The 12935-nt window shown below is 41.9% G+C and overlaps 1 protein-coding gene across 2 annotated transcripts in view; it reads right to left on the bottom strand.

Moving 5' to 3' along the window:
* Positions 1–12935, bottom strand: part of TADA2A (transcriptional adaptor 2A) — a 59865-nt gene that overhangs the window by 33251 nt on the left and 13679 nt on the right. For both annotated transcript variants that reach the window (XM_087925440.1, XM_087925447.1), the window contains 4 exons: positions 10602–10693; positions 9144–9301; positions 6776–6864; positions 1213–1285 (listed from right to left, as the gene is read on the bottom strand). In XM_087925440.1, coding sequence (XP_087781566.1) covers positions 1213–1285; positions 6776–6864; positions 9144–9301; positions 10602–10693 — 412 coding nt within the window. The remainder of the gene's footprint in view (positions 1–1212; positions 1286–6775; positions 6865–9143; positions 9302–10601; positions 10694–12935) is intronic.

The following is a 12935-nucleotide window of genomic DNA, read 5'->3' as shown; positions in this document are numbered from 1 at the left end:
GCTTGGCAACTGACTCATATTTATGATGGTTGCAGTGTCCTGGGGCCATGTGATCACTTTTTACGACTTTCTGACAAAGGAAGTCAATGGGAAAGCCAGATTCACTTAACAAATGTGGCAAGAAAAGTCATAAAATGGGACGAAACTCACGTAACAAATGTTTCGCTTAGGAACAGAAATATTGGGCGCAGTTGTGGTCATAAGTAGAGGACTACCTGTGATACCATATGTGCTTATGGTTGGGAGCAACCAGTAAGGGATGGTCTTCAGTTGTGACTGCCATTTGCTCATGAACAGCAGAATCCCATAGACATTCTGACATAGCCTTGTTGTTCATTTTAGCTCTCTATATAACCAAGTTCTACATTAAAGTCTGATTTTTATATGCAGTGAGACTTTTCTCTATCAAGCTTCTACTTGTTGTGACAGTTGCAAGGATGCGAGGCTGGGTTTTTTTAATTAGAAACTGTGATTTTTATGCTCTATGAGATGAGTTTAATAATGTAATTATGCTACGAGCTGTTTTGGGAGCGCCTACTTTGAAATATAAATAAATCATACTGATTTAAAACAATCCCCTGTAGTGTAAGGATTTTAACGTGCTGTGGGAAACATATGTGAAAATGTCCTAAAATTGTTATTTTTTTAAAAAAAACCTAAAGCGAAATATGTATTTTCAGATAATAATTGAGGGACAAAACCCAAGGTTTTTGTGTTTTTATCATTACACTGCCCAGAGTCACTTGTTGAGTTGGGTGTTTATAGAAATCCAATCAATCCATCAAGCATACTTTAAGGATGGCTGTTTCTGAGGATTTCAATATTATTGGATATCAGATGATAACTCTAGCTGAATCTCTCTGGGTTTGGAACTAAACACAGTTCAACCCGTAAATATTTGTTGGGACATTACCAAGAAACTCTAGAGTTGTAATTAGACCGGCACTGATTATGTTACCTAGTTTGGTGATGAAATGTCTACAAGAAAATAACCAAGCTCAGAGAGCACCCCACTGTAATTAGGAGACAGTTTAAAAAAAAAATCCTGGAAATAATTACTTGACAACTATTGTACTTCTGTTGCCAAAAAAGCCTATGTGGACATGTTCATGAAGCCAATAGGAATAAAGAAAAATGACTACAGGGGATTTTATTCCTTAAGAAGTGGAGAAAAGAGATGTTCAGGTTTTCAACCATGGAAGCAAAACTCACCATGTAAAAGATCTGAGTCATCCTCCACGAAATCTATATCTCTTAAATCCCATTCAGCATAATTGTCAAACTCCTATGGAAAACAGATAAACAAAGACAAATGGTTCCCGGTTAGCTCTAAATAACTTTAAATAAATATAATTCATAGAGCTGGAAGGCAGACAAATAATTGAGTGTGGTGAGGTTCACAAATATGCTTACTCGTGCTTTACCAAGGCTGACTAAAGACCGAACCTGATTTTTCTGAATACGTACGTACAACTCAATAAACATTCATTAGACCAGCTGGATTCACAAAATATATTCAAGTAACATTTGGCATGCTAATTTGTGGGGAAGAGCACTGTGTGCACTTATTTATCAATTGATTTATTCAATTTCTATGGCTGCCCAACTCAACCAAGGGACCCTGGGCAGCTTGCAAATGTAAAATTTTAAAGCAATTTAAAAGACATGAAAACAATACAAACATCCATATGGTAAATATATATAAATGTAAAACAGCAGCCATGATGATTACACCACTAATAGTGAAGCCAAGTAACGGGGCCCTTCATATATTCTGAACCCCAGGTCTGAGTTCATAGCCAAGTTTTTAAAGCTTTGCAACAGGCCAAGAAGATTGGGGCCATTCCTATCTCTGCAGGGAGGATGGGGTGGGGTGTGATGGAATGGAATGGACTAGAATGTAGAATAGAATAACAGAGTTGGAAGGGACCTGGTAGATTACCCTATACCAGGGGTGTCAAACTCAAGGCCTGTGGGCCGGATGTGTCACGTGCTGGCCCCGCCCTCACCCGGTTTAGTGAAGGGAGAAAAAGTCCTGATACGACATGTGACGACCGTGGCAACGTGAGCTTGACACCCCTGACCTATACCATTCTTGACAGATGGCAGTCTAGCCTCTTTTTGAAAGCTTCTAGTGATAAAGCTCTCACTTCCAAAGGTAGCTTCTGTTCCATGGGTTGATTGTTCTCATTGTCAGAAAATTTCTCCTTATTTCCAGGTTGGATCGCTCCTTGTTCAGTTTCCATCCATTATTCCCTGTCTGGCCTTCAGGTGCTTTGGATAATAGCTTGACCTCTTCCTCAAATATTGGAAGACTGCTATCTCCCCTGGTCCTTCTCTTTACTAGCCTAGCCAAGCCCAGTTCCTGCAACTATTCTTCGTATGTTTTAGCTTCCAGTCCCCTAATCATCCTGGTTGCTCTTCTCTCTACTTTTTCTAGTCTCAACATCTTTTTTTATAGTGTGGTGACCAAAACTGGATGCAGTAGTCTAGGTGTGGTCTTACTAAGGTTTTATAGAGGGGTAATAGTACCTCACTTGATCTTGACTGAATTCCTCTGTTAATGTAATTTAGGATTGCATTGGATATTCCATAAAGTTTTGGCTACAGCAAAAAAAAGCCCTTTTTCTAATTCCCACCAGTCAGCAGTCTTCTGAGCACATTTGAGTCCAACATTTCTTTTGCTAAGCAACCTGGCTAAGTTAGGCAAGTTTTGTCACCTGCAGTTGTTAAATGAATCATGTGGTTGTTTAACGAATCTGGCTTTCCCCACTGACTCTGCTTGTTGGAAGGTTATTTAACGGTGACTATATATGACCCTGGGACAGTGCCACTCTCATAAATACCAGTTGCCAAGCACCTGAATTTTGATCACGTGACCATGGGGATGCTGCAAATGTCTTAAGCGTGAAAAGCGGCCATAAGTCATTTTTTTCAATGTCACTGTAACTTTAAATGGTCACTAAGTGAATGGTTGTAAGTCAAGGATTACCTGTACACACTTTTGCATTTGATTGTAACCATGTTTGCATTATTGCTCTTGTTTGACTTGGAAGAGAGCTGCTCTTTTTTAACCTGCTGAAGATTTATCTTCACCACATAATGGTTAATTGTGATTATCACTATGTTACTTATGAAATCTTTTTACCATGTTTCTTTAAATTTAAATTAGTGATGGGGCAAGTCCCTTTTTGGCTCTTAATCCCCATGGTTAAATTTTTATTTTGGATTATTTTAATTTTCGGCTTGCTGTTACAGGTGATTTGCAACTCTCTACAAAGTTTTATAGGATTTTGTGGAATCATTTTTAATATTTGGGATTATTGTACCGTTTTATTCCGATTGTAATCTGCCCTGAGGGCTCCTGAAGCAGAATGTTGGGCTGTACATTTCCAAATAAATAAACATTATAAGAGCAGACGAATGTAATAAAATTAGTAGAAAAAATAAATGGGCTCTAAATTGGCCTTTAATCTTTTACTATGAGAAAGACTTTCCCTTCCCGTTTATTAATTAGGATCAGGTTATTAAAGGTAAAAAAAGTATTTATTGTTTATTCAACCTTAAGCACAATGAAATGTTAAGTCTGGTGAAGAGAGCTGAATCCATACAAATTAATTTATCATTTCAGGGCATCACAGTAGCAAAAAGTTGAATAGAGGTAGTCCTCAATTTACAAACATTGATTTAATGATGGTTGGAAGTTACAACAGTCTCAGAAAAAATGATGGCCCCCTCCTCAAAGTTACAACCATTAACCACCTCCATAGTTATACAATCACAATTTGAGCGCTTGGCAACTAAATGAATGGTTGTAAGTTGAGAACCAATGTACTTTGTAGAAAGGACCATAAGTTGTTGATTTTCTCTTATTCATTGAAAAAGATAAGATAGTCCTTGACTTACAACAGTTCACTTATAGACCATTTGAAGTTACAACAGCACTGAAAAAGTGACTTATGACAATTTTTCACACTTATGAACGTTGCAGCATCTTACATGATTTATATTTGGATGCTTGGCAACCGACTCACATTTATGATGGTTGCAGTGTCCCAAGGTCATGTGATTCCCTTTTGTGACCTTCTGATAAGCAGAGTCAATGGGGAAACCAGATTCACTTAACAACCGTTAGTAATTTAACAACTGCAGTGATTAATTTAACAAATAAACAAGAAAAGTCATACAATGGGACAAAACTCACTTAATAAATTTCTCACTTAACAACATATTGGGCTCAGTTTGGTTGTAAGTTGAGGACTGCCTTTAATATCCTTCAGCAGAAATTCAAGATAGTTCACACAAGTAAACAAGATTATGATCTATGACCAGAAATAAAAAATAACCCAGAAATACACCATTCAGCCTTCGATCAATTGGCAACAGTTGGTTGATGATCTGAAACATTTGTACAATATTATAACAACAATCAACATTTTTCATGGAGAAAGCACAAAATAATTAGATGAAATTGCCAGATTTCATCAGATAGTTCCAGAATCTAAAACAAATTTGCCAAATATAAAAGTGGCATCAGCATTAGTGGAAAAATAATGAAATTCTCACCATGGAGGAATGGACCGTGAAAATGTCAGAATTGCAGAAATGGCAAAATTGACCTGTTTGGTCAGAGAACAAAGCACCATTTTTTTTAAGACTTGGGATTTTTTTTAATATTCCACTTTTATTATTTTTATAAATAACCCAAGGCAGCAAAAATATCTAACACTCCTTCCCCCTCTTATTTTCCCCACAACAGCAATCTTGTGAGGTGAGTTGGGCTGACTGGGAGGGACTGGCCCAAAGTCACCCAGCTGGTTTTCATGCCTAAGGCGGGACGAGAACTCATAGTCTCCTGGTGATTGGTCCAAAGTCACTCAGCTGGTTTTCATGCCTAAGGCAGGACTAGAACTCATAGTCTCCTGGTGATTGGTCCAAAGTCACTCAGCTGGTTTTCATGCCTAAGGCAGGACTAGAACTCATAGTCTCCTGGTGATTGGTCCAAAATCACTCAGCTGGTTTTCATGCCTAAGGCAGGACTAGAACTCATAGTCTCCTGGTGATTTGTCCAAAGTCACTCAGCCAGTTTTCATGGCTAAGGCGGGACGAGAACTCATAGTATCCCAGTTTATAACCACTAAACTGGCTCTTTTTATTTAAACAGTGGAAAAGTATTATACAGATAGTCCTCAACTTACAACCACAATGGAGCCCAAAATTTATGTTCTTAAGCGAGACATTTGTTAGGTGAGTTTTGTCCCATTTTACAACCTTGCTTGCCATAGTTGTTAAGTGAATCACTGCAGGCCATAAGTTAGTAGCCCAGTTATGAACTGAATCTGGCTTCCCCATTGACTTTGCTGGTGAGAAGGTCGCAAAAGGGGATCACATGACCTTGAGACACAGCAATGGTCATAAATATGAACCAGTTGCCAGGCCTCTCAATTTTGATCCCATGATCGTGGGGATGCGGCAAAGGTCATAACTGTGACAAATGGTCATGCATCACATTGCTCAGTGCCATTGCAACTTCGAACCGTCACTAAAGGAACTGCTGTAAGTCAAAGTCTACCTGTGCATGGAATTGGTTTATCCTAGTGACCTATAGCTTGTCGAAAGAAAAGCAGAGGACAAGGAATCTAACGCGGCCATTTCAGTTGAGTGACTGCAGTGTGTTGCTCGCGGCAATGGTATTGCGGTTCGCCAGCAGCCTGGGCAGACGGCAGCAGAATCGGACAGTGGGGAAGAACACGGGCCAGTCTGGGAGCCTGGAGAGGACTAGGACGAGGATCCTACATCCAATGCAGAGATGGGGCCAGGGCCATCTGGGAGTGGGGTGCTGCCTTCAGAGCCTCCGAGTCTGGCAGCAGCGAGGCTGAGGAACAAGGGGAGCCTGTTCCCAGTGTGCATGTCTGCAGAGCTGCTAGAAGGCAAGAGCAGCTGAGACAAAAGGGGTGACTTGGGAGTAAGGCTTGGAGGTGATTGCCCCTCCCATAAGGTATAAAGGACAGGCAAAGGTGAAGAAATCTTTGCAGGAAGCAAAGTCATTCATTCTCTTCAGATTAAACCTTGAAGCGGTGTGTGGACTTTGTACTTCAGTTGGGTTTTTTTATAATTCATTTGGCACTCTAGTTGTTGGCAGCAATTCAAAGGAAAGAAAGGTGGGTGCTTATCTCGAAGGGACTGTTTGGGACTCATTACCGGCTGGGAATGAAAATAATTCCCACGTGGAAATAAAATAAGAGTTGTTTTAACTAAGCATGTGCTTAATTACAGTCTCGGGAAGTCTTGGTCAGAACAAATGGTTCCTGGTCCATTCAAGTAAGCATCCAGGATATATTTATTCATAGCGGTCTTCCAATATTTGAGGGGCTGCCACTGGGAGGAATGGGTCAAGCTATTTTCTAAAGCTCCTGTAGGCCAGACAAGGGATAATGGATGGAAACTGAACAAGGAGAGATTTAACCTGGAAAGAAGGAGAAACTTTCTGACAGTGAGAACAATCAACCAATGGAACAGCTTGGCCTCGGAAGTTGTGGGAACGCCATCACTTGAGACTTTCAAGAAAAGATTGGACTGCCATTTGTCAGAAATGGTCTAGGGTCTCCCGCTTGGGCGGGGGGTTGGACTAGATGACCTACAAGGTCCCTTCCAACTCTGATTATCTGTAAATCTTTAATCATAATACAGTTATTTTATATAAAGTCACAGAAATACAGACACAGACATAAATTAAAAATAACTAAAACGGTAGTCAGCTTGGAGACATTCTTACCTCAATGAAATCAGCCCTGGCTGGCATGTATCCTGCCATATCTCTAGAAAGAAGGGAATCAAAAGTAGGTCGGGGAGGATCTTCAGTTGCTAAAAAAATAAAAATAAAATGCATGGTCACAATGTCCAAAGCTTACTAGGGGTTCAGCAACTTTAAGATGTGCGGACTTCAATTCCCATGCTGGCTGCGGAATTCTGGTGGTTGAAGTTTGCACATCTTAAAGTTGCCAAGTTGAGAAGCACAAACTGACTTTTTAAACAACGAAAAATTATTTTGTTTACTGTATGCCATTAATTCCTATAATTTACTTCCAGTTTCAATATCTGTAGTTGCCCCCCTGCAAGCAACTCAGCTTGCAGTTAAAAGCCAACAATATAATCAAGTAAATGACAGTAGTAAAAACAGGGAGGAGAAACCCCAACGATTAGACAGACAAAGCAATTTGTAGGTGGTTCACAGAGTAGCCCAGCTTGGTGATTGTATCAAGAACCAGATCTTTAAAGGTCTCAGGAGACAAAGCAGAGTCAGGCCACACGGCCTTGAGGGAATTCTACTCCAGAGAAAGCACGTTATCTCCTAGGTCCCATGATATTTTTTAATAGATAGGACCCAAAGCATGCCAAAAATCTACCAAACCCTATAGGATGGAGAGAGGTTGCTATCTGGAGAGGCAGTGTAGGAAATATTCAGTCCATGTGTCATATAGGGCTTTATAAATTTGCAGCCAGAATTTTCAGTTATATTCAGGAGCCTAGTGGTTGCACCTATAGCTGAATAAGAGAGATGTGACATGGGCATACTGCAAACTGACCATCGCTATTTGCACTGTGGCATTTTGGACCAGCTGTAGCTTCTGAGTGGTGTTGAAGGCAGCCCAATGAACCTTCCTTCTGCAATTCTCCCTGTATGTTGCACTGAGTTATAGGTAGTCCTTGACTTACAACCAGCTGCTTAGTGACTGTTTGGAGTTACAATACACACACACCCCTTACTGGTTCTGACATTCCAGTGGCCGGGCAGCGCATCTTGCAGCGCATTCGCTTTGTGTTTTACGATGTTTTTGTCAAAAAAACAGCATTTACTTCCACTTTTCAGCAAAAATGGTCCACAGCAAACAATGCTGTCAACCCTGAAGTGAACCTGGCTGAAGCCATCTTGGAGGCTTCAGGGTTGCCACACAACAGAGGGAGGGTGGAAATAGTTACATGGGGTTTTGTAGCCAAAACAACAAAGTTTTCCTTTGGGAACCAAGGACATTCTCACAGGTGGCTGGCTAGAGGAGGAGCCGGTAACCCAGCAACCAGCCAGCACCTGGATTGGACAGCGTGACCAGTGACTTGGGAGAAAGGAGAAACTTTTACTTTTTAATTAGGTGAAAGCCGCAGGAGCTTTCAGAGTCGGCTTACTTGGAACACTGACAAATGGGTTTGCTTTACAACCCCAAGGTTTGCTTTATGACCATGGAATTTGCTTTACGACCAGGGCATTCCTTTAACGACCATTGGAAAAAACATAGTAAAAACAGATCTGGTCATATGGCGGTAATTTTTACGACCGTCATGACTGATGACCATAATGGATAGGCTCCATTATGCATGGGTGGGATCAAAAATCCCAGCAACCGGTTTGCTGCCTGGTTGCTGGGTGGGCGTGGCCTACCAGAACTTCCTGTTTCCGGCTTCCGGTGGGCCTCCAGGGCCCAGGGGAGGCCGTTTTCGCCTTCCCAAGGGTCCAGAGGCTTCCCCCCATTTCCAAACTTCCAAGAGGGCCGTTTTTCCCCCCTCCCAGAGCCTCCACGCAGACCCTGCACTTATCTCCACCGAAAATGGATTGCGTGGAGACTCCTGGGAGGGGAGGGGTGGGTGGGGCTAGCCGGTTGGTTGAAATACCGGTTCAGAGAACCAGATGTAACTTTAACATCTGGTTCGCCTGAACTGGTAGAATCCCACCCGTGCCATTATGGTCCAAGTCTAAGGCTGGCACCAGTTAAGCCTTTAACTCCCAAAATTCCAACAAGCCTATGTGAATTCGGGCAGTGTTCATTTCAAAACACCTTTAAAAAGAAACCCCAGGTTAGGGAAGTTGGTATTTAATACAGCAGTGGTTCTCTTTTCTTCGCCATGGACCCCCTTTAAATACCTTTTGTGGCCATGGGCCACCAAGATTTAACTCAAGATTTAAATCAAAACGTTTCTTCAAGCTTTTGTGGGGGTGGCCCTGTGATGGCATTGCAGCCTCCCAGGTATGCAGGGGCCACAGATTGAGAACCACCGTGAGACAAATTTACCTCAAAATAAACTCGTTGCTGTCTTGAAAGCCTGAAGAAGAACGGGGAATCTGTTCATCTTTCTTTGCGGCTGGCACTTACCGTAAAACGGAATGGCCAAGCTGGTTTGCTGCTTCTCCCCTGCCTGCTTCAGATGTAATAAGGAGGATGCAAAAAGGGGGTTATTGATGAAATGTTTCATGTAATGCTTTTCACACTCTTCTTTCGTCTTTGTGCTCATCTGATTGGCGACATCTTGCCTGTAAGGAGCCAAGAAATAAGACCAGTAATGTGCCTGGCTCATAAAATCTGTGATAACTATAATGGTAAAGGTTCCTCTTGCACGTATGTGCTAGTCGTTTCTGGCTCTAGGGGGTGGTGCTCATTTCCATTAGAAAGACAAAGAGCCAGCGCTGTCCAAAGACGTCTCCATGGTCATGTGGCTAGCATGACTAAATGCTGAAGGCGCATGGAACGCTGTTACCTTCCCACTGAAGTGGTCCTTAACTGTTCCCTTCTCCTGGCAGCTCTGCGCATGTGCAGGCTCCAGCTGTTCTTCTTCCCCACTTATCTCCGACTCCGAAGGCAGCTGATAAATGTCGGACAGCTCTGGCCCCATATCTGCCTCCGATGCAAAGCCCTCATCAGAGCCATCCCCAGACTCCAGGACTGGCTGATGTTCCTTCCCAACCTCCTCACTGTCCGATTCCACAACAATAGTCACTAAACCAAGGGTTGTAAGTCAAGGATTACCTGCAATACCTTTGCCTTCTCTCTTTCCCCTGGTCCCATTCTAATGGTTCAGATAGTCCTCGACTTAGCGGCCATTCAAAGTTATGACTTACCTGGAAAAAGGGAGTTACAACCCAGTTCCGAAGTTTTGACGGTCAGCCCCCCACCTCCTGCAGTCACATGACTGCATTTTGGGCACTCGGCCTCATTTACAGCCATTTGCAGCATCCTGGGATCACATGACTGCATTTTAAGAGTGTTTTGCTGAAAATTCTTATGTTCGGTTTTTGGCAAAACTGTGCCAGAGCAACAGGGTTTACTTCAGGGGTGGGTTTCTACCGGTTCTGTCTACCTCTGTAGAAACAGTTGCTCCGAAGAGCAACAGTCATAGAACTGGTTCTATGTCTGCTGCTGTTTTGGCCCACCCGCCTGCCTGGGCTCTTACCTGACCTTTATTTCCTGCATTTTCAACCACAGCTGCTTTGCACGACACAGCTGCGGTTGAAAAAGCAGGAAAAAGGGGCTTTTTCAACCGCTGCGCACTTGCACACAGCACTGCTCAGCTGTCCCGGCAACTCAGCAGGTTGTAAATTGCACTCGCGTGACGCTAGTAGACAGAACTGGTAGTTATACCAGTCGGATCCCACCGCTGGTTTACTTGATATCCAAGGGCATTCATTTAATGACCTTTGCAAAAAAGCTGACTTTCAACTGTTCTCACGTGCAACTGTGATAGCCCCATTACGGTCATATGTCAAGGACTTCCTGTATATTCCCACTGATATCTGGAAGATTTCCCCCAACTGGTTAATCCTCAGCAACTCTCACCAATTTCCAAAGCCACAGTCCATCACTGCTTCCAGAAGAGCCATTTCTTCTTGAGCGGTCCAGGTAGGATCGAGGACGGGGAAATTAGAGGTCTGCAGTGGGAAGCACATATCAAAAAAAAATAAAAAAAATCACTTGGGACTGCAATTGTGTAGGCTGATGAATTCCCATGACCCCCCCTCCTTTCCTGGAGGAAATTTTATTTGCATTCACACTAAACATGTGGGTCAAGTCCCAAAGATGCTTTTTCAAGAGGCAACTGGGCTTTCTGATTTTTCTTTGAAGATGTTTCGCTTCTCATCCAAGAAGCTTCTTTAGCTCAGAGTACATACATGTGTACATACACATAGAAAGAGAGAATAGAATAGAATAGAATAGAATAGAATAGAATAGAATAGAATAGAATAGAATAGAGGAGAGGAGAGGAGAGGAGAGGAGAGGAGAAGAGAAGAGAAGAGAAGAGAAGAGAAGAGAAGAGAAGAGAAGAGAAGAGAAGAGAAGAGAAATATGGAATGGAATAGAACAGAATAGAACAGTACAACAGAATTGGAAGGGACCTTGGAGGTCTTCTAGTCCAACCCAGTATCAGATGATACTAAGCTGGCAGGAATAGCTAACACCCAAGAAGACAGGCTTAAGATCCAGATGGATCTTGACAGACTAGAACACTGGGCCGTATCTAACAAAATGAAATTCAATGTAGAGAAAAGTAAAGTCCTACACTTAGGCAAGAAAGACCAACAGTACACATATAGACTGGGTGAAACCAGGCTCAAGAGCAGTAACTATGAGAGGTTTCTTGGAGTCTTAGTGGACAACCAGCTAAATATGAGCCACCAGTGTGCAGGAACAGCCAAAAAAGCCAATGCAATCTTAAATTGTATTAACAGAGGGATACAATCAAGATCAAATGAGGTACTAATACCACTCTATAAAGCCTTAGTAAGACAACACATAAAGTACTGCATCCAGTTTTGTTCACCACATTATAAAAGTGATGTTGAGACTCTAGAAAAAGTACAGAGAAGAGCAACCGGGATGATTAGGGGACTGGGGGCTAAAACATACAACGAATGGTTGGAGGAACTGGGCTTGGGTAGTCTAGGGAAGAGAAGGACCAGGGGAGACATGATAGTGGTCTTCCAATATTTGAGGGGATGCCACAGAAAGGAAGGGGTCAAGTTATTTTCCAAAGCGCCTGTAGGCCAGACAAGGAATAATGGATGGAGACTGAACAAGGAGAGATTTAACCTGGAAATAAGGAGAAACTTTCTGACAGTGAGAACAATCAACCAATGGAACAGAAGTTGCCCTCAGAAGTTGTGGGAGCTTCATCACTGGAGGCTTTCAAGAAGAGATTGGACTGCCATCTGTCAGAAATGGTGTAGGGTCTCCCGCTTGGATGGGGGGTTGGACTAGATGACCTACAAGGTCCCTTCCAACTCTGATTATCTGTTATCCATTATCTGTTAACCGCCTGCTTAGGCAGGAAACCCTATAGCATTTCAGACAAATTGTTATCCAATAGTTAAGACAGAGACAGATAAATGAAAAAGGTTTATTTCCTGGCAATAATTCCTTGAATTCCAATCTCTTTCCGGCAACTATTGGCAATCTCTCTTAGGCAATCCAAATATTGGGTTTTGTATTTGGGTTTTTATTTCTATAAGTAGCCCGGACTCGCCGTGAGTGAATTGCACAATCATAAAAGTTTTCTTATTAAATAAGAATAAAAAAAGTAAACTAAAGGCCTAAACATAAGTTGTTACCAGATGTTGGAGTTCTAGTTGCAGAAATATCCCACTTATTCCCACAAAGATGAACCCTGGAATTCCAAACATTATAACACAGAGAAAAAAAAGTTTTGATCTATTTTACATATTTTTAAATGGAGGGATTAAGCAGAGCATGTTCAGCTGTGGGACAGGCCCTTCCAGCCCAAAGATGTATTTTCAAAGTGCAGTGTCATAGTGATGGAAATGGAAAACACTTAAATCATTTTAATGTCCCAAAACCTGTGAGATGTCATGAGAATTTATGACACTTATCTACTTCACAAGGTTTGATTCTTCACACACAGACACAAATAAGTATGTATGTGGTGTGTGTGTGTGTGTTGTGCATGTATGTAAGATCTCATTCTCCCTCTCTATACACATACAAACACATATACACACAGGTAATTCCTATTTAACAATTGTGTTGAACAGTGGCCATTTGCAAATTTGGGAGTAATGAACAGTAACAAAAATCATTTTACAACCAATGTCTGCATTTACTGTACCACAACAAAAGCCTTCAGTGGGAAACTGATTAAAGGTCTGGTCAGTTTCC

Source organism: Pseudonaja textilis, chromosome 1 (genome assembly GCF_049901715.1).
Source record: "Pseudonaja textilis isolate UNSWEBS1 chromosome 1, rPseTex1.2, whole genome shotgun sequence".
NCBI lineage: Eukaryota > Metazoa > Chordata > Lepidosauria > Squamata > Elapidae > Pseudonaja > Pseudonaja textilis.
Note: the sequence above shows the minus strand (reverse complement) of the source record. Positions and strands in the feature narration are given on the sequence as shown.